The sequence below is a fragment of the Symsagittifera roscoffensis genome, chromosome 6, assembly GCF_963678635.1.
Source record: "Symsagittifera roscoffensis chromosome 6, txSymRosc1.1, whole genome shotgun sequence".
In the NCBI taxonomy this organism is placed as follows: domain Eukaryota; kingdom Metazoa; phylum Xenacoelomorpha; order Acoela; family Convolutidae; genus Symsagittifera; species Symsagittifera roscoffensis.
Window position 1 is genome coordinate 52,981,724 of NC_087067.1, and position 24,923 is coordinate 53,006,646.

Sequence of the window (24,923 nt, forward strand, 5' to 3'; positions counted from 1 at the left end):
GCCATGACAAACATATTTAATCTTCATGATTAACCTCGTAAAACCACTCGTTAGACCATAAAATTCATGTGTGAGGTGGGGGGGGGGGGAAAGAGCCCGTGATTTGAGCGACATTATAACACTTTCAAAAACTGCCCCTGTGTCGAGATAATTTTTAAATTCTTTTTAATGAATTTGGTCGGAACATTCTGAGCTATTGGCACAGCAACCGGCTAGTCTTGTTTATATTTGCAGACATTTGCGACACAATTTGGCATATGGCGGAGACGGCGTGACCAGACTAACGACCGATATAACTCTGATGAAAAAACACCCTGCCTAAGTGTTCCTAACCGCTTTGAGAGTGGTCGATCCAAAAATGTTCTCCGACAGCGCGTGCCCTAATCAGGCCGCAATTGTTCTGGATTTATAAAGACATCACTGAATTGAAACAAACCAAGTCTTCTGACTTCGCTCTATGATGGGTTAGAAGTAATAAAGGGTTCCCTCATTTTGAACTCTAAACTTTAGCAGCATACTATTTCACTACGTACTTTTGTTACCTAAGCCATTTTTAATTTTTAAATACGAATTTAGGAAGCTTAATTTAGTTTGTATAACTGAGTTAGGATAGTGGCTTAAAAATAGGAAAAAATTTATTGAGGATATTAATTGATTAGTAGTGAAATGACTTGATAGTAAAATGTACTGTTGTGACAAAAAGTTTCAAACAAAAATGAATAGAGTCGAGATAGGGGCTTCGGTCAAGCACAATCTCAAAACATGGCATAGTGCTCTGCAAAGCAACTGAACGACGTTGGATGTTTAGCAAAGCCGAAATGTTATAAACATTATTTTTCCAAAGGAACGAAGATTGTATTGACGCAGGGCGCCTACTTGTTTTTTTGTGCTTTTTCCTGATATGGCCAGCAACCTTCCGAGTTTTTTCGGATATAATTTAATTGCTTCCACGTCAAAGCGCCAGTTTAGAAGCGTCAATTAGTCAAATATTAATTTTTTCATTATAATTGTTTTATTTGTCATACAGAATTCCCTTGCATGAGGACAATGTCGAGTTAATTTTCATTATTGATACTCAAATGGAAAGAATGCAAAATAAATCAAAACTTCAAAGGAAAACAATGCAAATTTTCAAAAAAAACGGGTCGAACTTTGATGGTACGCAACTTGATGGCTTCTATGACTTTAGGTCAATCAATTGGAAGTTCGAAACAACAAGAAAGTATTCAACCTTTCCTTGCTCTTTTGTAGGGTGATGTCTCACTCACAAAAACTATTTTTCAATACATAAAAATTAGACCCTTTATTTGCAGACAATTAAAACCTAAAAACAAAACTGGCTCATTGAAATCCAATGTCCTAATTGACCAATTAGATTTGTTGAAAATGCGCTACCAGTACTGCATTGAACACGTTTGTTTGTTGTACGATTTTTTGACTGGCATAATTTCTACTACGAAATCAAAAAATTTGAGCAAAAAAATTTTCAGTTATTTGGTTTACAAAAGTGACTTGTAGCGATGCTTTTTTCTCGCTGTTTTTTGCAAAATTAATCTAGACACTTTTTTAATCATTTTTTAAGTTCATGCAGCAAAAAAGTATAACACTGCAAAAATTTTACCCTATATATTCATTATTTTTTTTAAATCTTAACTTCATTTTTTAAATTTCAACAACTTTTTTAAAAAAATTCATAATGTAATATTTCAAAAAAACCATATTATCAAAATGCGCGAGCGTTTGGAGTTCTAAAATTAGGGATTACGTTCGGAAAAACATAAAAAACGTTTTATAACTTATTTTGTTCTCCTTCACTTAGTGATAAATGAAGTATTGAGAAAGTGATGGATTCATAATGGAATAATAGATATTATTATTTTTTGAAATGATAGTTTGACACATTGTTAGATTTTCTTAATTGTCTTTGAAACTTGTTCGTTTCTCCAAAACACAAATTAATTTTCCTTGGCTAATTTTCCAGGTCTTTTTACTTTTTTCGCCCAAAAAAAACTTCAACGTCTTGAATTGAAACTATTTTGCTTCAATCTGATTGGCTAGAAATAGCCAATCAATTTCCAGAGCACCATGTCAAACTGTTTTGCTTACAATTGTAAATCGATTTATAAACAACCCGAATCGGCAAACTATAGAATGTTTGATATATTGCTCAAATTTATTGCAAATTAGCTGCAGAATTTTACCCAAAACAGAGAAAAACCCACAAAAATAGCTCCAGGAAAAAAATCGCCTTCTTAACATCTACTATAAAATCGGCCTTCGTAGAAACTGGCTGACAAAAGTGATCGAATCAGCATTAACCAAACTAATCCGTGCGATCAATGACTCGTCCTTTGCATTTGTACATTAATTCTTACAAAATCGCGAAATTGAAAATTTTGGGCGGAAAAAGTAAAAGACCTAATTTTCAAAACATGAAGACAAATGATTGCTAGCAAATTTTTCGATTTTTGTATTCGATTATGTTTTAATTTTTTTGTTGCTTTTTGTTTTCCACATAAAGTCAGGTAGCACAAACAATGATCAGACTGGGTTGAGTTCAATATCATAAAAAGCCCTTTTGGTCGTGATCCTAACCACCTTTAAAAAATTCAAAACAATTTTCACGGTGTCTAGAAAAACCGGTTCGGTTTTTTTTTGTTTTTGGTCTAATTTCAAGCTAATAAGGTGACCGGGTACGCTTACAATAGCTTATTGAGGTTTAATTTTAGAATTGAAAACCTAGTTTTATTCAAGTAAAGAAAGATTTTGGAGTTTTTAGCATAATTTTTAGAATCAAAAACATGAAAATTCAAAAAATTTCCTCAAAATAAACTTGAAAAAACGTTTGAATTTTTTAAGAATTTTTAAAATGTTCTGTTTGTTTTTCTGGTGCTCAAAAACTGTTTTCCAAGATTACATATTTTACTTGAACTCCCAAACATGCCTAAATTCTATTGTTTTGCTCAGATATTATTATCACCACATGCAGAAAAAAAACGACACGAATTTGAAAAAAATTGTCGTGTTTTTTTTGAGACTGTAGTCGGAACATCCTGTGTTACGTGCACTGTAATTAAGTGTTCTTGTTTAATTTTTGATTTGATTGATTTTCTTAATTGCGATTAACATCTGCTATCAAATCAAGTTCTAGGTTTTTGTTGGCAACTTCTCTCACCGCACATTCCGCAGTTACCGCAGTTTGTAAGTGACTTTAAAAAATTTTCTGCGTTATTCGATGTTTCTGGCCCTTGCCAAAAAAGCGATGAAAAGTATGATCAGCATGATAATAATCAATTGTTTTCCGGCAATTTCATTGTGGGTAGTTCAAAACTTTACAAGCAGTCCAACAATTTTACTGCCATTTTACTGCCCATTTGTACATTAGTTCTTACAAAATCGCAAAATTGAAAATTTTGGGCGGAAAAGTAAAAAACCTAATTTTCAAAACATGAAAACAAATGGTTGCTAGCAAATTTTTCTGTTTTTGTATTCGATTATATTTTAATTTTTTTGTTGCTTTTTGTTTTCCACATAAAGTCAGGTAGCACAAACAATGATCAGACTGGATTGAGTTCTATATCATAAAAAGCCCTTTTGGTCGTGATCCTAACCACCTTTAAAAAATTCAAAACAATTTTCACGGTGTCTAGAAAAACCGGTTCAATTTTTTTTGTTTTTGGTCTAATTTCAAGCTAATAAGGTGACCGGGTACGGTTACAATAGCTTATTTAAGTTTAATTTCAGAATTGAAAACCTAATTTTATTCAAGTAAAGAAAGTTTTTGGAGTTTTTTAGCATAATTTTTAGAATCAAAAACATGAAAATTCCTAAAAAAATTCCTCAAAATAAACTTGAAAAACGTTTGAATTTTTAAATTTTTCTGTTTGTTTTTCTGGTGTTCAAAAACTGTTTTCCAGATTACATATTTTCCTATGACTCCCAAACATGCCTAAATTCTATTTTTTTTCTCAAATATTATTATCACCACATGCAGAAAAAAAACGACACGAATTTGAAACAAATTGTCGTGTTTTTTTTGAGACTGTATTTCTAACATTCTGTGTTACTGGAAAAAGTAAAAGACCTAATTTTCAAAACATGAAGACAAATGATTGCTAGCAAATTTTTCGATTTTTGTATTCGATTATGTTTTAATTTTTTTGTTGCTTTTTGTTTTCCACATAAAGTCAGGTAGCACAAACAATGATCAGACTGCGTTGAGTTCAATATCATAAAAAGCCCTTTTGGTCGTGATCCTAACCACCTTTAAAAAATTCAAAACAATTTTCACGGTGTCTTGTTTTTGGTCTAATTTCAAGCTAATAAGGTGACCGGGTACGCTTACAATAGCTTATTGAGGTTTAATTTTAGAATTGAAAACCTAGTTTTATTCAAGTAAAGAAAGATTTTGGAGTTTTTTAGCATAATTTTTAGAATCAAAAACATGAAAATTCAAAAAATTTCCTCAAAATAAACTTGAAAAAACGTTTGAATTTTTTAAGAATTTTTAAAATGTTCTGTTTGTTTTTCTGGTGCTCAAAAACTGTTTTCCAAGATTACATATTTTACTTGAACTCCCAAACATGCCTAAATTCTATTGTTTTGCTCAGATATTATTATCACCTTATGCAGAAAAAAAACGACACGAATTTGAAAAAAATTGTCGTGTTTTTTTGAGACTGTAGTCGGAACATCCTGTGTTACGTGCACTGTAATTAAGTGTTCTTGTTTAATTTTTGATTTGATTGATTTTCTTAATTGCGATTAACATCTGCTATCAAATCAAGTTCTAGGTTTTTGTTGGCAACTTCTCTCACCGCACATTCCGCAGTTACCACAGTTTGTAAGTGACTTTAAAAAATTTTCTGCGTTATTCGATGTTTCTGGCCCTTGCCAAAAAAGCGATGAAAAGTATGATCAGCATGATAATAATCAATTGTTTTCCGGCAATTTCATTGTGGGTAGTTCAAAACTTTACAAGCAGTCCAACAATTTTACTGCCATTTTACTGCCCATTTGTACATTAGTTCTTACAAAATCGCAAAATTGAAAATTTTGGGCGGAAAAGTAAAAAACCTAATTTTCAAAACATGAAAACAAATGGTTGCTAGCAAATTTTTCTGTTTTTGTATTCGATTATATTTTAATTTTTTTGTTGCTTTTTGTTTTCCACATAAAGTCAGGTAGCACAAACAATGATCAGACTGGATTGAGTTCTATATCATAAAAAGCCCTTTTGGTCGTGATCCTAACCACCTTTAAAAAATTCAAAACAATTTTCACGGTGTCTAGAAAAACCGGTTCAATTTTTTTTGTTTTTGGTCTAATTTCAAGCTAATAAGGTGACCGGGTACGGTTACAATAGCTTATTTAAGTTTAATTTCAGAATTGAAAACCTAATTTTATTCAAGTAAAGAAAGTTTTTGGAGTTTTTTAGCATAATTTTTAGAATCAAAAACATGAAAATTCCTAAAAGAATTCCTCAAAATAAACTTGAAAAACGTTTGAATTTTTAAATTTTTCTGTTTGTTTTTCTGGTGTTCAAAAACTGTTTTCCAGATTACATATTTTCCTATGACTCCCAAACATGCCTAAATTCTATTTTTTTTCTCAGATATTATTATCACCACATGCAGAAAAAAAACGACACGAATTTGAAAAAAATTGTCGTGTTTTTTTTGAGACTGTATTTCTAACATTCTGTGTTACTTGCACTGTAATCAAGTGTTTTTGTTTACTTTTTGATTTGATTGATTTTCTTAATTGCGATCAACATCTGCTATCAAATCAAGTTCTAGGTTTTTGTTGGCAACTTCTCTCACCGCACATTCCGCAGATACCGCAGTTTGTAAGTAACTTAAAAAAAATTTCTGCGTTATTCGATGTTTCTGGCCCCTGCCAAAAAAGCGATGAAAAGTATGATCAGCATGATAATAATCAATTGTTTTCCGGCAATTCCATTGTGGGTAGTTCAAAACTTCACAACCAGTCCAACAGTTTTACTGCCTAGGAGAGTACCAACGCACCTACAGGTCAGATCACAGGTGTCTCAAAGTCTAGTAAATATAAAATGATCATACGAATTGAGCCCATGTTTGAACAGGGCGAGAACCGCAATTATTTGCAAAACTTGCTATAGTAATTTTGGTAGCAGACAAAGAGCAGATATTTAGCTATATATCTATATATATATATATATATATATATATAAAAAGTCATTTTGGCAGATTTTGGTGCGCAAAATAGATAAAATTATCAATGCGCAAATACCGAGAGTTCACTTCGCAAATAAGGTTTAAATAATGTTTTTAGCGACAAATGAAACTAAAATGAGAAAAAATTACTAAAGTACAGCTAAAAAGCAAGAAAATCTGGTTGCTCGAGAAACATTTTTGGCAAAAATTAAGAAAACGTTTTCATCTAATCATATTCTGGAAAAACCGAGTTTGATTCAATTTCTAAGGACAATAACTGGACATTCTTTCAGTACTGATCTTTTTAGCATAAAGGTAACGAATTCACTTCGAAATCGTCAGATCGTGTAATCAATCCACAGCCACGGCAAAGGGAGTGTGTGAGGACGAGCTCTCACTTGATCTTTAGCTTAAAGTCTACCACAGACTGATTCATAACGGCCGCAATAGTGGTACCACGCGAAAGTTCTAGACGCAAAAAAAACGGCCCTGAGTCGCAAAAAAAGCTTCACTCAACAAAATAATTCAGACTGAAATGTGGGGATATAAGAGAAACGGACTATGCTGAGACAAGCTAGCTAGATACCTTTTCATGGATCCTCTGCAAATTGCAGAAACTCCAATTATCAATTATTTACTATAACTTTTTAAAAAATTTTCATGCAAAATTCAAACTTAAGAAAACTCTTTTTTATGACTCCAGCATTACTATTTTCCATTCCTCATTTCATAACTGTAGCTGTTGAACTGCAAAATGTTTGGCATCATAATTAGCTTGTTATTTGAAATAATTTTCTGCGTTAGTTTTTTCTGAGATTTTGAACTTCAATAAGAAAACCATGGGGATCAAATTTAAGTTTTTTTATGAAAAGTTGTAATATAAATCTTTATTTGATTTGATTTTAACTTCTATTTTTTAATTTAGTAATCTATCCTAATGAAGTTAGACCCATTGTAACAATTGAAGTTTTGCAAATTTTAAGACATCCAAATTTGTTTCTCAAAGAAAACTTGGCTAAATAGACTTTTGCCAAAATGTTTTTAACCATTCTTAGCTCTGTTAGCTCAGATTACATTAGCATGAATCATCATAGCATAAAATTGGGAAAGTCTTTATCAAAAAATTCACCGTAAAGCAAGATATTTTTGGGCATTTTTCGCGAGCAGCGCAAAAAAGAAGAATGAGCGAGTGAAGCTAATGACTAAACTCTGTAAGAATTTAATCAAAGAAACGTTAAAATTTTGAGAGAAATAAGGTCTAAAAGCTATATTCAATGTTCTCCCGGCACCAAAAACCCAGGATCTCTGGAAAGAGACTTGATTAATTATATGAATTTTATGTGACAAATGCGTAAATTTTTGAAAATTTTTTTATCAATCCAATCTCGAGTATGGTTGCATTGAATTGAACTTCTTGTCTGTCGCCGGATTCCAAAAAAAAATCAAATTACAAAGGTTAAGAAATTGGAATCGGAATACACGTGGTTCAGCTTCAAACAAATTTTGGCTAGAGAGCAAAAATCTGGAATTCAGTGACAATTTCGAGTTTTCAAGTCAAAAATGAATCACGCTGTTTTGAAATTTTGGACAAACAAAAACGAAGATTTATAATTGAAACGAGTTCTTTTAAAAGCTGGATTCCAGAAGTTTCGAGCCAGCGCATTCTTTTCAGTTTAACGCAAATTTTCGAAATCAGGTGGCAAGCTTGTGAATCCGTTATTGAAATGCGGAGTTCAAAAATATGCTGAGGATTTGAGCGAAAACTTTGATGTTTGCCAGCCAAAAATGGATCTCGTAAAATTATACCAAAGGGAGGACCCTTTGGAAAAATTTGGCAATCAGAACTGAGGGGAGGGGCGACCACTCACCCCTGGCACGCTACTGAAAGAGGCGTCTTTGAAAGATGTGTCTGTGAATTTCAGAAGCGATTAAATACACTTTTGAGCTCTGTTATAAAATTGAGCGCGGCGTTGTAAGGTTTTTTGTTATTGTTCCGACTTTCGATACGAAAGTAACGGAATATTTGTGCTCGGGGTGGGTTTTTTTTCTTCAGACAAATTTCGACTTTTTAACTAGCGATTTTTGACGGATTTTTTTACATCATTCAAAAGGTATTGTTGTCTTGAGCTTACATTTGAAAAAATTATTCAACTGTGATCATTTTTCGTAAAGTTATTAGGGTTTAAAGATTGTCATTTTGACCAATTTGGGACAATTAACGCGCGATATATTTCACGCTATTAACGCGTAAGCGGAGAGTTAATCCGTCCTAGAAATCGTTCCAAATTGGTTTACCGAAGCTTACTTGCCATAATTGATTTAATACAAGTAGCGAAATCTATCCTTTTGTATTTTATATGGCGTGTGGGGGGATGATTTTCATTAAAAAAATTTCAAATTTTAGAAAAAAAATGTTCGTTTTATTTTATTTCATTTATTTTTTTTATGTTATCATTGCTGCTCCATAAACCTTAAAGGCAGTCGGAACATTCAGGGCTTCGCCCTGATACGAGCAGTCCTGTTATTTTTTTTCTCCTAATTTAGTCAATTCAAGCCATTACCATAGTCATGGGAAACGTTTTTTCCCCTTCCATAAAGATAAACAACTTGAAAAAAAATCATGAAAACTACTTTTTTTAAACTGACAATTCATGTTTTTAAATAGATCTTGTAAAAATTATCATCTTGACTTCAAAGGCTTTATGACTTTCTCTGCTTCAGCCTTTGCAGAACTTTAAAAGTTTTCAAAAAAATAGTAATTTCATAGAAATTTTATTAAGTTTCAAATTCACCCAATTTGGACATTTGTTTAGGCTAAACAATTTACTTCACTTATTATTTATGAAAAATTTTTGTACAACAAAATTGTTTACTTTTCTGGCCATGTAATTTGATTACATTTGATTGCATAGAAGTCATTTATCTTGGCATCGGACTGTCACGTAAACGTATTGAAAAAATGAGGCCCAAATCACAACGAGTGCCTCTTCTAACATTATCATGAAAGTGCGCACTAGTTTAAGCATGCACACTTACGTTTGGGGAACAATTTCAGCTCCATCTGCAGCAGGTGACTGATTTGATGTCTGCTCTCCACCCCCGCCCCCCTCTCCCTCTGCTCCGTCGCCTCTTTTGTTTTCTCCCGTATCCAACAGCAATCCCCCCTCCATTTGGCCTTCATCTGCGCTGCTCTTTTTCTGCTCCATATCTGGAAGTTGTTCAAATGAGAACTTGATAAAATTAAGTATCTGTGATAAGTGAAAGTAACAAAAACACCTCTGGTTTAATTCATAACAGAGGCGTCGATGTTTTACAATTTTCTTGCCTCCCCATCTGATATGGTATATATACCATTTGAGAACTGAGTTTGCGTTTTTACGAAGTGGTTGCTTTTAGTTTCATGTCTGACTGTGCTGCATGTTTGGTTGTGGAAAAAATCCACACGTGCATTTTGCAGAGATCTCTTTTGATAATCCAGTTTCAGTAAATCTTTTCTTCACTTCAGGGAATTTGCAAAAAAAGCTGAAGCAAAAAAAAACAGCTACTTTAAAAATCAGAGAACGCTTTGATACATTTGCTGATGAAATCTAAGTCGAAGTCTATATCGAGCTTTCCGCGTTGCCGCAATGAAAAAAAAATGGGTAAACTTTTCTTTGTGCTGTTTTTTTTATTGTCATTCAAGTTAAAATGAGTGGTAGTTGCCCAAATCTAGGAGTTTCAAAAAAAATGGAAAATTTTGTCGACCTTTTTTATTTACCCAAAAATCTGCAACGCACAAATTCTGACGAAAGTTTTTGCGCCGCAGTCAAGTTTACGAAAAAAAAACAGACAAAAATTTGACCAAAACAGCAGAACGATTACTACCATTGCAATCAGCAAGGGTATTGCATCCGGATACTACACTTCTTCAACTCGCATATATGAGATTGTTACAAATTACTCTATTCATTATGTGTTTCAAATGATTATGAGATTGTGTTTCAAGTTCTTCTGTTAGACGGTTCATCCACTAGTGAAAGAACTAACATACGAGCTTTTCGGATTTTTGCAAAGAACCGCTGTTGTGACACTGCTTAAGATATACATACCGTTTTTTTGGCCATTTTTCTGGATTGAGTAATGTTGCTTCACCCTCAAGCAACGAGCACAATTCATGGTGGACCTCCAGCATCCATCCTTTCGATTGAGAGGCGAAGACGTAACAATTTCATCACCGCTCCCTTTCACGACCGATTATAATCAGTCAATTTAATCAACGACTGATTGTGATTATTAGGCGACCAAGGCTTCTGGAACCAGTTTAAAACTAGTATTTATATCCAATTATTTTATTGATAAAACTATCTGTATAAAATACTTCTTACTAACCATTCATGATCCATAACTAACACTTACAATAATTTGTAATGCTGAAAGTATTTATAGTTTCAGCCAGAACAGAATAAAATTAACTTAGCAAACAGTTGCTCATCTCCAGAACAGTTCCTGATATCTTATCTCGCAAATGTCAGTATACATTAGATCTTTTGAGACTAGGAGATATAAGAGCAAGATTAGGACCGGTATTAGACTAAGAAGTTCCACGAATCTATCCGGCCGAAAAAAAGATGGCGTGACGAACAGACGGTGTACCTTATCTGAAATTACTCTCTGAGTGAGCCAACCCGGACTTAAACTCATCTGGTGCGACCAAGATCCGAATCCACACCAAAAATTAAATTTATCAAATGCATTAAATACCATGTGATAAATTCAATTGGATAGTAATCCTTGACGCCGCACGAGCAAAGCTAACTCCCGGTGAAAGCGAAAAATTTCCGATAATTTCAAACAACGTCGAACAATGTCCGGTAAATTCGAAAAAGTCGAACAAAATCGAACAAAAACGAACAATGTCCGGTATAGTCGAACAAAGTCGAGCAAAGTTGAACAAAGTCGAGCAATGTCCGGTAAAGTCGAACAAAGTCGAAATCGCACACTATTCGACTGAAAAAGTCAAAAACGGACGACGTTCAACCGTTTCGGTCGAATCATGAGTCAAACACCTCAGCCCGGGAATTGAATTTAGTGTGCCAGGGTTTCATTTAAAAAACCATAGTAGCATATTTGAAAAAAAAAATAGAAATAATTAAGAAATTCAACGATGGCTTTCAAAGTCAGAACAAAATGAGTCCTTGCGGCACATTTTGTCACGAAACTTTTGAAGTCCGTTTTGCACTCAGTTGCTCAAAGTGTTTTTTTTATTTTGTCCAATAGCTGTGATTGCTCTCAGCATCCAAATTCGATTAAGCAGAGATTCTTCATTGAGGACTCAAACCACACATACACAACAACAGGCCAAACAGACTTTTATAAAAACATATAGCCGCGATTTACTTTATATTTTGTTTTTTATCAGCATAATATACGTTCTGTTCTCTACGACTAGTTCTGCACGCAGCTGTGCTTTTTCAAAGATTGTCAACAAGACAGAAGACACATCGCAATCATCTTCTCAGTCTTCTCCCATCAGGTAGATAGCTGAGTGTTTTATGGTTATGGACTCCAATGCCCATTAAAAACCCAGTTAGTTCATCTGCTTTAACTTCTTTGGAATCTGTTTTTTGAAACTTGACTGAGAAAACAACCTCTTTATAACAATTGATAAGTTTTATAACAGTCAACTTTATAGATAACACCCAGCAAAAGATCTGGATAGATGGACTCTAGTAGTGACGAGGAGGGGGAGGTGGAGGTTAAGGAGGAGGACCCCGCACAGACATGGCTCAAACTCACCCACGACTGGGTCAGGTGCAGGTGAGAGAAGAGAAAATGATAGCAACTGAAACATCAAATTTATAATCATATGAAACAAGATTGTTCAGCTGTAGAGCAATTAGCACAGGATTTTTGTAATTACTTGTTCCCATTACAGTCATCATTACAAAAAAAATTTAGAAAAAGTATTTTTACAAGCGTTATTTTTAGAGAAAGGAGGTGAATTGATTTTCTTGAAGTATTTAATAAGACATCTAAGTAACACAGAAAGTTTATGTTCAGTATGCAAAAAACGTAAGTTTGCGGTAGTTAGAAACATTACGAATATAAAAGTTTCGTAGTAAAGATGTCAAGAGTTTCAATTTCGACTCATCCGAGAATTCAGGACATTTTACCTGTCTACTGTAGGGCGGATGAGCCTGCAAGAATGTCATATTTACTATTAATTAAGCTAACTACTATCGGTGACAGCCCCCTAATTAAAGGCTCCAACTAAGCGCACAGCCAAGTAAAACATGATGAATTTTGCCATTGGTAGTGCATTTTTGATATTGGCTATTCAATCAAAAGAGAACGGCATGGTCCTGAATTCCAATTGAAAATTCAAGCAGATAAAAATATGGGCCAAAAAACTAAAAAGATGGAACTCATATTCTGTTGAACCCATTTTCTTGTCTCTGCAAAGTTTCACTTGAGACTTAATATCAGTTTTGTTATTTGAAAATGTCCGCCATTTCGGTAATGATAGTTTTAAGATAATTTTGAAAAAAAAAACATACAAATTGCTATACAAAACGGCAAAATATGTCTGGAGAACAAAAACCAACAAAAACACAAATAATCCGATTTATTATTTAAGAATAGGTTTACAAAAATGATAAAGCAACAGAGCTGATAATTTTTGAATGTTTGCCGCTCCAGATACACAAATTGTCTATGCAATCTTGGTACAGTTATCGGCGCAGAGAGCCGTCGCGCCTGAAACATACAAACGCAGACCCATAGGAGCGGGTGGTTTTTAATGTAATGATGCTCATTTTATTAACAAAACATTTGGTGTTCTGCAGAAACGGGTCTGCGAATAAGGGTTTTTTTACGGTGAGAGAAGATTCTAGTTGATTAAATAATTCTCTGTTTTGTTTTTCTTCTCTTAGAGCAGTTTTCATTTAAAGTTGCTAAACAAGTTCTTCAATTTGAATTGAGGATGATGTTTGAGCGCACTTTATTCTTTCAGCATCAGAAATAGAAGGACATGATTTTTTTCCAATTCACTGCTTGAAAAAAATGCTGGTCGTCAAACCTATTTAAAATGCTAGTCATTTTCATTAATTCAAAAAACTAATTTAATATTCCAGTTCAAACTAAAAAATTTGTTACTTGTACGCAAACTCCGCAACATGGTCGCTTCTTTGTATTTTTAGGGCCGCTCTTTTGTTGTGATATTGCGACTAAAACTGAGCAAATTGAAAAACTTCTCGTTGAACCCAGTGAGTAACACACACCAAAAAGTGCGACTATTCAGTACACAGCTTGGCCTCGTTATGATTTTCAAATAAAATAATTTTTTCACGCAAGAAAAAAATGAAATTTTGAGGAAATTATTTCGTGCTTATTGATTTTGGGTTTTAAGACATGCTGAGGACTCTGAGGATAATTTACCAGCCAGACCAAAAACAGTGGTGAGCAAAGGAATTAAGAAAAAAAAGAAGAGAAAGAGAAAATTCAAGTCAGGCAAGCATTGATAATCATAAACAAGTAAAATTGACCAAAGTTGACAGGAAAAACATGCAAATGTTTATAATTAACAGTGATTTCATTAAAAATTGCCTGAAAAGTTTCTTGTAATCATTTTCGTTCAACGTTTTTTTTTAGTTTGGTTCCCATAAAATTAACTCAACCAGTTTTCTGTTCGTTCTAGGTGAAAATTCTAGCAAAAAATTGCAACGCCGGACAAAGTTTTGAGTGTTTTTAATAAACCTTTAAGGCGGACAAAATCAATAGTTTTAGCTCATTTAAAAAAAAACCAGCTATCCCAGTTTAAAATAAGCAATAGCTTTCCTTCAGATTTTTTAAATTTTTTTATACCACTATAGGGTTATTTTTCATGTTAATGCATGTTAATGCGTAAAAAGAAAAAATTTCCCGCCTCAATGCAATTTGGTAGAAATTACTTTGCAGCTCAAAGTTTTGAAACAAGTATTATATATCGCGTGTTAAGTATCTCAAAAAACAAAATGACAAATTTTCAGCCCCCACATTTCAACAAAGATAGATTGCAGGGATAAATTGTTTCTATTGGTTTTTTTAATTTAATTAATTAAGGACTTTTCAATTACAAAGACTTTTTTCATAAACTTTAAAAATCCTATATAAATTTCTACATAAAAAATGTAATTTTTATTTCAGGAAAAATTTGATTCTTTGTGTAGCAATTTGTATGGGATTTTAAAAATTTACCAAAAAAAGTCTTTGCAATTAAAAAGTCTTTAATCAATTTAATCAAAAAAACAATAGAAATTATTTATCCCTGCAATCTATCTTTGTTTAAATGTGGGGCTGGAAATACTCCCTCACTTTATTCGAAAATAGGTTTATTAAGTAGAAAAGTCGACCGAGCTGATACATTTTGAAGGTTGGCCGCTCCAGATACTAGAAGTGCCTATTAGATAATTGTACATTGTTTGGCACCGAGAGCCGTCGCACCTAAATCACCAAACGCCATAGCAATGGCTTTTTGATATAATAAGCACTTTTTAGCATGAATTTCAGTATTGCAAGGAAACGGGTCTGAGTGTAGGAGCTTGTTACAGTTATAGGAGATTCTAGTTAAATGAAAGTTTCGAGGCTTTTTGTTTTACTGTCCCTAGATCAGCATAAAACTAAAATTTGTTATAAGACTTCTATAAATTAGGCTCGCGATGATGTTTGAATGCACAATAATATTTCAGGATAAAAGGTAAAACTATACAATGTTTTAATACATTTCCATTGATTTGAAAAAAGTGCTAGTCGTAAAATCTATTGAAAATGCACAGAACCTAATAAAAAATGCTATTTATTCAATTTATTCAATTCCATAACGGTAAAAATCATTTCTTAGAATTTGTTACTTGTTAAGCGAATTCCGCAGTAAGGCCGCTCCCTCGAATCCTTCTTTGGTATTGTAATTGTTTTGATCGTGCCAACAAAAACTGAACATATTTGAAAGCTTGTCTCTGAATTCCAGTGACCTAGACACAGCAATCCAGTGCACAGTTTGGCCTCGTAATGGTTCTCAGACAATTTTCTCTCCTCGAAGTGGAATAACAAAAGTCAAGTTATAACTGTGAAAATGTTAGTGTTTTGCTTGTAGACATGCTGAGAAAGTGAGGATTCAGCGGGTGATCTACCAGCCAGGACACAAGATAGTGGTGAGCAAGGGGGGCAAGAAGAAGAAAAAGAAGAAGGGGAAGACAAAGCCAAAGCCAGGCAAGCACCGAAAAATCATAAACAAGCGAAAATTTCTTTCACCTTTTTTTCGACTTGATGCGCCCATATTTGACTCATTCATCCATCATCATTTTCTGGGATCAAACTCTAACGAAAAAAAATTGTCGTACGCGTACGTATCACTTTAATGGCTTGAGCGAAAAACAGAACAGGACAAAACTTCAACCGTTTTTGGCAGGGGCGGATCTAGGTTTTTCTCGAGGGGGGGGGGGCAGATTTTAAAAGAATTTTCGAAAATTATGACGACCTTTTTTTGTTTTTTAGGTCGAACAAATTGATTTTCCGAGCTCTCCTAAAGCACAAAAATGACTCTGTTCTGGCCAAATTTTCTGCGCCGTAAGCAAATTTTTGATAAAACAGGTCAAAAAAGCCGTTTTTGACAAAAAAAATCGCGTTCTTTAACGCGCGCTCCCTCTCAAAAATTAGTATATATTGGCACCGAAGGCGCCTTTAGAAAAATTTTAGGGTCGGTGGGCCAAAAATGGATTTCTTAAAAAGTACCAAAGGGGGGACCCTTTGGGTCGGCAGGTGGTCGAATCCCTGAAGGAAAGGAGCGTCCCCCCCCCCCCCCCCCCCCCCCAATCCGCCCCTGGTTTTTGGGATATCCATTAGTTTTTAAAACTTTTTTTTGAATGTTTTTTTTTGAGAATTCAGTTGTTTGAAAGTGTTTCTACTTTTAGGCGATCTGACGCGGTGGTGTGTTCCGACTGGAGTGTACCACGCATACCTGCCGGAGGAGTGTGTGAATGAGTTGTACGAGGGCAGCTCCCACGACCACCTCTCTCTGCCCCCCTCCTCAGTCACGTGGTCACTCTCCGACAAGACACAGGGACTCATGTTCTTCCTCACACAACTACTGCCCACACACAAAAATGTAACTCACACAACCAAACAACACTCGGGGCAGGGGGGGGGGGAGGCTGTAAAATGAAGATTCCTTTTAGGATTAATAACAAGTGCATCATGTCTACAATATAGAAAGACCTTTGCAAACACTTCTGTCCCATTGAGGGTCGAGGGAGATCTGGAAAAAAGCCAATGTTTTTTAACCATCTACTTCATGTTGGCCGCTTGTTGATAACGGTTCGACGGTTCTTTCAGATTATTCGTTGGACATAGTTTGACCCAGTCACGCGCCACTGAGACGCGACTTAACCCAAAAGATAATCGTTCTTTTTTTTTTCTTTTTTTCACGTTGTGATTTAGGACCTGTTCGGCTTGACCAAATCCTCCTTCTATCTGGCATTTGCTCCTGGCAAAAAAAGACTCACCAAATTCAACACCTCCCAATACCAAATATTCAAAGGTCAGTAGAAACAAAAATTTCAAAAAGATACAACCATTCATGATGGATCTTTTTGAATTGCAGAAAAGTGCTCAAATTTCATAGCTTTTTCGTGTTTGGATTCTTTTCTGGGTTCAAAGAGCGGCTATTCTCATGTAGAGGGAACAACTGAGTTCCAACTGATGAAAAGAAAAAGAATCAGAGTCAGTAGAAGTTCCTATTTGCTGAATGGTTTTTGTAGTGAGCCGAGATCAAATTTAGCAGAAAAAGAAATAAAGCACGCACAGTGTGAGCAGATATAACAAATTTGGTGTTTTGTTTTTCGAATTTCTTAAATTGATATCGGATTTTTCCGATAAATTTTTGATCTGGCAATGTTTGAAAATTCATTTATCTGCAATCTGCCAATTTTGTAATGCGTCAGTACTAATTTTTATGGCCTGGGTTTTTTTTGCTTTCTTTGGGTTTCTGATTGGTTTAAAATGGATGAAAATAACTTTCCAACATTCATTCCCTCCATCACGAGGTAAGCCACCGGTTCGAAGTTCTACATGATGGGGTCTTCTCATGATCGAGGCACCAAATTATGGAAAACTTTTAACCAATCCGAATCGTTAGACATTCCTATTGGCTTAATGACTTGTACACGAAACCGAAGTCCTTATTAACAGAAAAGAAATTATAGCAGCTGTAGTTTCCAATTTTTCCAATGTTTTTTTTGCAAGATTTGAAAAATCAAGTATCTGCCTACTTTTTTTATCGGCTTACACGAATTTAATTTTTCTGGATTTTTCTAATTCTTTCGCAATTTTTTTTCAGGTTTTTGAATACTCAATTCTGATTGGCTGGCAATAGCTGAAAAAAAAATCCAACATTCGGTCTCTTCATGGAAGTCTGCATGATCAGAGGTAAGTCTGTATGATCAGACTATAGCCTTTACACCTCAAAATCTTCATTTTCTGAGGTGTGAAAAGCTACTATGATCATGTTCGGTGGCGCCCTCCATGATGGAGGGACTGAATGCTGGAAATTTATTGTCAGTTATTTCAGCAAATCAGAATTAATTTTAAATTTCAGAATTAAAAGTATCAGAATTAAATTTCAGGCTATTAAATCAATACTTACCGATTATCAGCAAATTGTAGATACGATACATGGATTTTCAATCATTGTCAGATCAATGAAACTTTAGAAAAAACTACAATTTTTCACAAATACACACACTGTTTATTTAATTTATTGAATCTGCACGCACTGTGCATGCTTTATTGCATTGTTCGGTCCCTTCATCATGAGAATGATCCCCATCATGGTCCCTGTTTTGTTTGGTCTTCATCAATTCAAAAACACGAAATCACAAATTAATTGGTGGCCAGTCAATAAGCAGAATGGTCTAAGAGCAGAATGGGCCCAAGGGCAGAAAAACAGAAAAACTTTAATTTTTATAAGCTAATCGGTAAATTAAGCATACAAAGCGACATTTTTACCAAAGAAACTTAATTTAATCGAGATTTGTAATTTTTATAAGCTAATCGGTAAATTAAGCATAAAAAGCGACATTTTTACCCAAGAAACTTAATTTAATCGAGATTTGTGTTCAAATTCATTATAAATTTGGATAAAGTTATTCAATTCATGCATAATTTTTTTCATTTTCTTGGTATTATTGAGGATTCTGATAATTGTTTTATCAATTAGCCCGTATAAATCAATAAAAAATTAGCAGTTTTCTGTTTTTCTGCTCTTGAACCCACTCTGCACTTGGAGGATTCTGCTTATTGCCCCGCTTCCAAATTGATCTACCCGCATCCAGTTTCAAGCGATTATATTACGATTTTAGTACCAGTCTTACTAAAATTGAGGAAAAATCGATTTTAATCAATTAATAATCTATTATAATCTCTCTTTTTAAACTTAAATTATAATTACTTATAATTCATTACTTAATAATAATTAATTATGATTATTATCCTTTTTTTTGTCCATTTTGTCTTCGAAGTTGCATGTAAATTGCTTATGTTTTATGCTTTTTGTAGACGTTGGTTTCTATGAAAATCATGAAAATTTTTTAAAAAGTTTTCCAGTTAATTCAATTTATAAGTTTTTTTTTCATTTCTTCCTCATTAGAGTTGTTTTGTGATGCATATTTTAAGCTTTTTTAAACACCAAAACATCAGCAATTTACTTTAGTTTCCGATTTATTCATAATAATTTGGAATATGAAAGGATCTCCATGAAACTTTTGTTTCGTGCTAAAACTTTGTGTTCAGATGAACCAAAGTGTTCAAGAGGTCTCTCTCTTAGAGATTTTCTTATCGACACAAAAATTATAACCCATAAGAAATAATTCGAATATAGTTTTTAATTGACAAAATTTCGGCAAAATAAGAGATTATAATCGATTATAATTGATTATAATTGATCTTAAGGGTTTTTTTTGTAAGAACTATAATCAATTATAACCGATTGTAAGAGACTATAATCTCTTGAAAAAAATCACGATTATAATCAATTATAAATCCTTTAAACACCTAATTTTGGTAATTATAATCAACTATAATTGTCAAAAAATCATCATAATAATCCGTTATAATCGATTACTTACGCCTAAACTTGGATGCGGGTATTATGAAACAGCGACACGCGTGCTTCTGGTACGTAGCAATTAGTAGACAACCGCGTATTCATACTCCGCACTAATAAGACAAATACTATAGTAACCAATCAGAAACTAGATAATGGCAAACTTACGAAACTATTATATTTTTTTCTCAAGTTTCCTTTCTTTTCTCAATTATGATTGGTTAATATCGTATTTGTCTAATTACTGACGAGTATTAATACGCGATTGTCTACTTACATACCGCACTCCGTCACGCGTGAACTAATTGCGTATTCAATGTAAATACATAAGAACTAAAACAATAAAAGATGGGTTTTTGGCAAAGGAAGACCAGAGTATGTCTGTGTGCGTGTGTGTATGTGTATGTGTGTGTGCAGAATTGGCGTCTAAGCACGACGATGCAGCCCCCATGTTGTTCCTGGAAATGCGGTGGGTGATGGTGGTGCCCTTCTACTTTGTGCTCACCCTCTCCATGGTGCACGACCAGACACAGGCCAAGACATCCTCCTCCTCCAAGGGTGCCAAGGGCAGCAAAGGTGGCAGCGCCAAAAAGGTACAAATCAATCAACTACCCAATGTATGAGAGACATGTCATGATATTCTCTAGCCTCGTCTCATTTTTCCTTATTTAGTTTCCTAAAATGAACACGAAGGCTGACCCGTCTGCTTAAACTTACACTACACGTAAACTCCAGTATAAAACCAACCCCATATTTTAAAAACTTTCTCTCTCTGACTTACCCATCAAACGAAACCAAGTTAGTATCTGGTGTCACGTCTTTGGTTGAAGATTTTTAAATTCCAAATGCTTCATTTTTAAAGACTTAATTTACAAGATTTTTAACTACAGATTACTTCCCGGAACCAAAGCACTATTAACTTCCTCTAGCTTTCAAACTATTTATCTGCGAACACCACAAATCTGACTATTTGCAACGCCCTCACAGTTAATGAAACCAATAACAATCGACCTCCTAACCAATTACTCACTCCAACTCATCAAGGAACCAATAACTTTGGTTCTGAGTTCGAATTTTCAGCCAATTAGAATAGAGCGTTTTACATGAACTTGATCCGCAAAATCTTCCGCTCTCGCAAAAAATATTTGCCACCATGACCAGCCAAGGCCAATAAAAACTTTTCAAAGCTACCGCAACACCTATTCAAAAACAATTGCGAAGGCTGCAGCATTATGCACCTTTGAAAAAAGAGGGTCTTCGCATCGAACTAATTTCAGTGCGTTTCTTAAAATTCAATAAGTAGTAATTATGTTGTATAGTCTTATGGAAAACTGATTTCTATTTAGTCATGTGGACGTAAAACTTTGTGCTGTTGATTTTCAACAATCTTAAGCATATAAGCTGCAAACAACCAAAGCATATCCAAACTATTTATGAGAATTGGATGTCGATTCGCTCACCTGTATTTTTCGATTAGCTCACCAATTTAGAAGTTATATAAACATCGAGCAACGCTTTTGTTTTATTCCAATAAATCTGAAGTTAAATTAGGTAAAAGTGGTTGGCAGAGCTGCGAAAGAAAGGTTTATTTTTTGATATTTTGACACTCGCAGCCAGGATCTCCCTTCTTATAAAATGAGAGGTGTCTTTATAAACAACTTAGTATTTGTGAGGATATTGTTTATTTCTTGTGTTCTAGTCCAAAGCGAAGGAAATCGACTACAGCGGAGTGTTCGATCAGATAGTGAAGAAACTGTGCAGGACCATGAAGCTAGTCCACAAGTACCATCCACAGACACCGGAACAGTCCTCTGTCCAGGAGGGCAGTCACAGAGAGGGGGGCGAGGAAGGGGCAGGTGGAGGGGGAGGGGGAGGGGGAGGGGAAGGGGTTAGTGTGAATAAGAAGGTGAGGAGTTGTATGTTCAGTCAGCCGAAGAAGAAGAAGAAGCAGAAGAAGAAAGGGGGATCGGGGGAGGAGGATGTCCTCACTCTCCCCTATGGACTGAGCATGGTGGAGATGACTGTAGTTCAGCCCCTCAAAACAGGCTAGTGCAGAACAAACTAGAAAAAACTGCCTCTATCTCTCTTTTTTTTAATTGCTTCATAATATACAGTTGGACTTATTATTTTTGTTCCGACTAGTATCAAAATGGGGAGGAACTTCGTATTGGGGTGTTTTAGTTTTTTTTTCAACTTTTTGTTTTCCACTCAAAATCAGGTACCACAAATAATCATCGGATGGGGGTTGAGAAATATCATACTAAAGCCCTTTCAGTCAGGATTCGAACGACATTTAAAAATTTCAAAAAAAATTTTCACAGTGTCGAGAAAAACCGGTTTAAAATTTTTGATTTTTCGTCTTAATTCGAGCGAATAAAGCAAGCGAGCAGGCTTACAACAGCTTAATTAGGAGAAATTTAACATTTAAGTCCTAAAAACTTAACTTTAAGCAAGTAAAACTAATTTTTGGAGTTTTGTAGCTCCATTTTAAGAACCAATAACTTCACAAATTAGAAAATTTTATGCAAAAAGAAACTTGAAGAAAAAATTTTGAAATGGTTTTTCCCAGCGTCGAGAAAACCGGTTTTGATTTTTCGTCCTAATTCGAGCGAATAAAGAAAGCAAACAGGTTTACAACAGCTGAATTATTTGATTTAAAAAGCTTTTTCTTGTGCTACTTGCTCAGTAACCGGCTATCTTTGTTGCATTTTGTACTTACGTTGTCAGCCTTTACAAGAAATAGTGAATTGAGCAAAAAAAATTAAAATGAAAGAAAATTTTTTTTTTCATCAAAATGATCTTTTTTATACAAATGAGTGTGTTGGGACATTCTGTTCTGCTTTGACAGCAACTGGTAGTTTTTTCCAATTTTGATTTTTTGTAGCAAAATAACAAGGCGAAAGGTACAAACTTTTAATTTAAACCTTCAGGCACACAATTCCAGTGCAAGCTCGATTGCGTTGTTAGGACCAGAGACAATAATGTTAGTACCGGCAAAAGTGGAAAACCCCAAAATTCCTAAACATTTGAGTTTATAGATTATTGCTATTACCTGTAGAACTATGAATGTCAAATATGCCTAAAATATAGTTTTGCATCAGACTTTTCCCCCCACGCGGAAGAAACGTCACTGATTTGATTTAAAAAGCTTTTTCTTGTGCTACTTGCTCAGTAAACGGCTATCTTTGTTGCATTTTGTACTTACTTTGTCAGCCTTTGCAAAAAAAATAATGAATTGAGCAAAAAAAATTAAAATGAAAGAAGTTTTTTTTTCATCAAAATGATCTTTTTTTATACAAATGAGTGTGTTGGAACATTCTTTTCTGCTTGAGCAGCAACTGGTAGTCTTTGTCCAATTTTGATTTTTTGTAGCAAAATAACAAGGCGAAAGATGCAAACTTTTGTTTTAAACCTTCAGGCACACAATTCCAGTGCAAGCTCGATTGCGTTGTTAGGACCAGAGACAAAAGTGGAAAACCCCAAAACTCCTAAACATTTGAGTTTATAGAGTATTGCTATTACCTGTATAACTATGAATGTCAAATATGCCTAAAAATAGTTTTACTTCAGACTTTTTTTATCACCCCATGCAGAAAAACTGTTTTGAAAAAAAAAAAACTTTATCTTTTAGTTTTTTTTATAGATTATGATCGGAACATTCTGTGCTACTTGCACAGTAACCGGCTATCCTTGTTATGTTATGAAATTATTTTTTAATATGAAATTGTTAATTTTGGACTCATTTAATTGATAGCGGTTTATTGGATACCTGGTTGTTGGTTGAAATAACGGTTTAGCCTGCATTGACCTAACATTTTGCTAATGAATGGGGACAGGGCACGTTTTCAAAAACTGTCAATTTTTTTCGAGAAAGTTTTAACTCGAAGGAAATGATTCTCGGTTTCTGCAAAATTCATTCATCATTTCTCTGCTGCGCTTAATTCAATGTCTTTTTAGAAAAAGTATCACAAATTGTCTTTTTTGACAACTTTTTGACTGTTTTTCAGTTAAGTCGAGTAAGTTTCCGATTGCCACTGGAACAATTTGATCTTACATAATTTGGTAATTATGAAAAATATTTGACTGTAGGCAACGTGCAAGTGACTCAGAGACCCTTCTCTGGCAAACAAGCACAGCCACTGAGACACACTTCGGATGGTCAGCCGGTGGAGGACTACTGGAGGGCCATGAGAGAACTGCAGGGCAGTGACAGTCTGTCAATCATGTCAGCTGCAGACAGAGAGAGCAGGAGACAACTACAGGAAGAAGAAGAAGACTACGACGAAGACGACGAAGATGATGATAAAAAGGAAGAAGGAAAAAAGAATGAGCCACTTCCTATGGATCAGGACAGAATCGGAAAAGAAATTGTTCCTGTGAAACAAAGTGATCAAATCAAATTAGAGGAGTGAATATTTCAGTGATAGAATGATAAAATTTGCGAAAGTTATTATTTGTCCAAGCTCGTATTTTATCAACCACCAAAAAACCAAGCAATTGGAAAAGTTGTCAACAGATTGGGCAAAATGTTTCCCATATTCAAATATAGAAGAAAATATATTGCGGTGAATCATTTAACATTCTTGAAAAAAAACACAAATGGAAGTCTTGCAGGATCTTTCCAAAATGCACCAACAAGGGCAATAATTGAAGCATCAAATATATTTAATAGCAATTCCAAAAAATTGAGCTTTAGCAATTATTCTAAATTGCGAGTCCAGTCTTAAACTCACGCAGATTTTATGCACCGAAGAAAAAGTTTAAAAAAAAAACAACCATATTTGCGAAGTTTTTCGTTATGTCTTTATCCAAAGTTCTTTTCTAATTTCAAACAATTTTTTTCTCATATTCAACAAGCTTTTCTTCGTTCTTCTGCCAGAAATTTACTCAAGCCTCTGGGCACTTTGATGGTGCTCTTGATCGTCCAGAAGCAACACATTGACCACCCCGAAATTGATCCAGTCCAGACCGGTCGCTTGACCTTTGGGTCGCTTCTGAAGCCACACTTCTTTGCTTTGCATCGAGACCTATCGAATTGAGACTGGGAGAACGACGGGACTCTAGGGACATTTCTGGGAGTAGTAGGAGCAGGCATCCTGCCTCAACATCACTCGAGAATGAGATGAGAAGATTGCTCACGCCTAAGATTTCCGTGAATAAGTCATCTTTGGTAAGTGAACAAAAAGGAGAAAGGAAGACCGCGGACGGGCCTTGTGAAGGCACCATTTCTAAGACTGGATACTTGAAGCGACTGAAAAAACTAAAGTTACAAGAGATGTCGTTCAGACAAGAGCTTATGAATGCGCTAGAGATAACAGGTCTAAAATATGAGAGCTCGAGTGACCATTATTGTCCGGATTGGCTGAAAGTCCATGAATTTCATGTGCTTTCAGCCAATCCAAACAATTAGGGTCACTCGAGTTCTCATATGTTAGACCTGTTACCTCTAGCGCATTCAAAAACTCTTGCCTGAAGGACATCTCTTGTAACTCCAGTTTCTTCAGTCGCTCCAGCTATTTTGATTTAGATGTCGAGCCTTTCAGAGCTACCACTGTAGAGACTGCTGAGCTATGAGGATTGCCATAGAAAGCAACATTTGGCCCAGTCAACGCTAG

The 24,923-nt window shown here is 34.7% G+C and overlaps 3 protein-coding genes across 3 annotated transcripts in view; 1 reads left to right on the forward strand and 2 right to left on the reverse strand.

The window, feature by feature from the left end:
• Window positions 1-9,649, reverse strand: part of LOC134847626 (uncharacterized) — a 38,659-nt gene extending 29,010 nt beyond the window's left edge. Inside the window, exon 1 of the mRNA XM_063864774.1 lies at window positions 9,231-9,649. Coding sequence (XP_063720844.1) covers window positions 9,231-9,400 — 170 coding nt within the window. The 5' untranslated portion in view covers window positions 9,401-9,649. The remainder of the gene's footprint in view (window positions 1-9,230) is intronic.
• Window positions 1-12,195, reverse strand: part of LOC134848151 (succinate dehydrogenase [ubiquinone] iron-sulfur subunit-like) — a 295,415-nt gene extending 283,220 nt beyond the window's left edge. The window contains exon 1 of the mRNA XM_063865510.1: window positions 12,191-12,195. The gene's annotated coding sequence lies outside the window, so the exon portion shown is untranslated. The remainder of the gene's footprint in view (window positions 1-12,190) is intronic.
• Window positions 12,196-21,183: 8,988 nt separating this feature from the next.
• LOC134848153 (uncharacterized) lies at window positions 21,184-23,770 on the forward strand. The gene is made up of 2 exons (XM_063865512.1): window positions 21,184-21,353; window positions 23,398-23,770. The coding sequence occupies exons 1-2, from the start codon at window positions 21,227-21,229 to the stop codon at window positions 23,718-23,720; spliced, it is 450 nt and encodes a 149-aa protein (XP_063721582.1). The 5' UTR covers window positions 21,184-21,226; the 3' UTR covers window positions 23,721-23,770.
• Window positions 23,771-24,923: the final 1,153 nt, after the last annotated feature.

Coding starts and splice junctions, on each gene's coding strand:
- LOC134848153 (XM_063865512.1), top strand. CDS start 21,227: ATGTTCAGTCAGCCGAAGAAGAAGAAGAAGCAGAAGAAGAAAGGGGGA. Junction 21,354..23,397: donor AGTTCAGCCCCTCAAAACAG/GCTAGTGCAGAA, acceptor ATTTGACTGTAG/GCAACGTGCAAGTGACTCAG.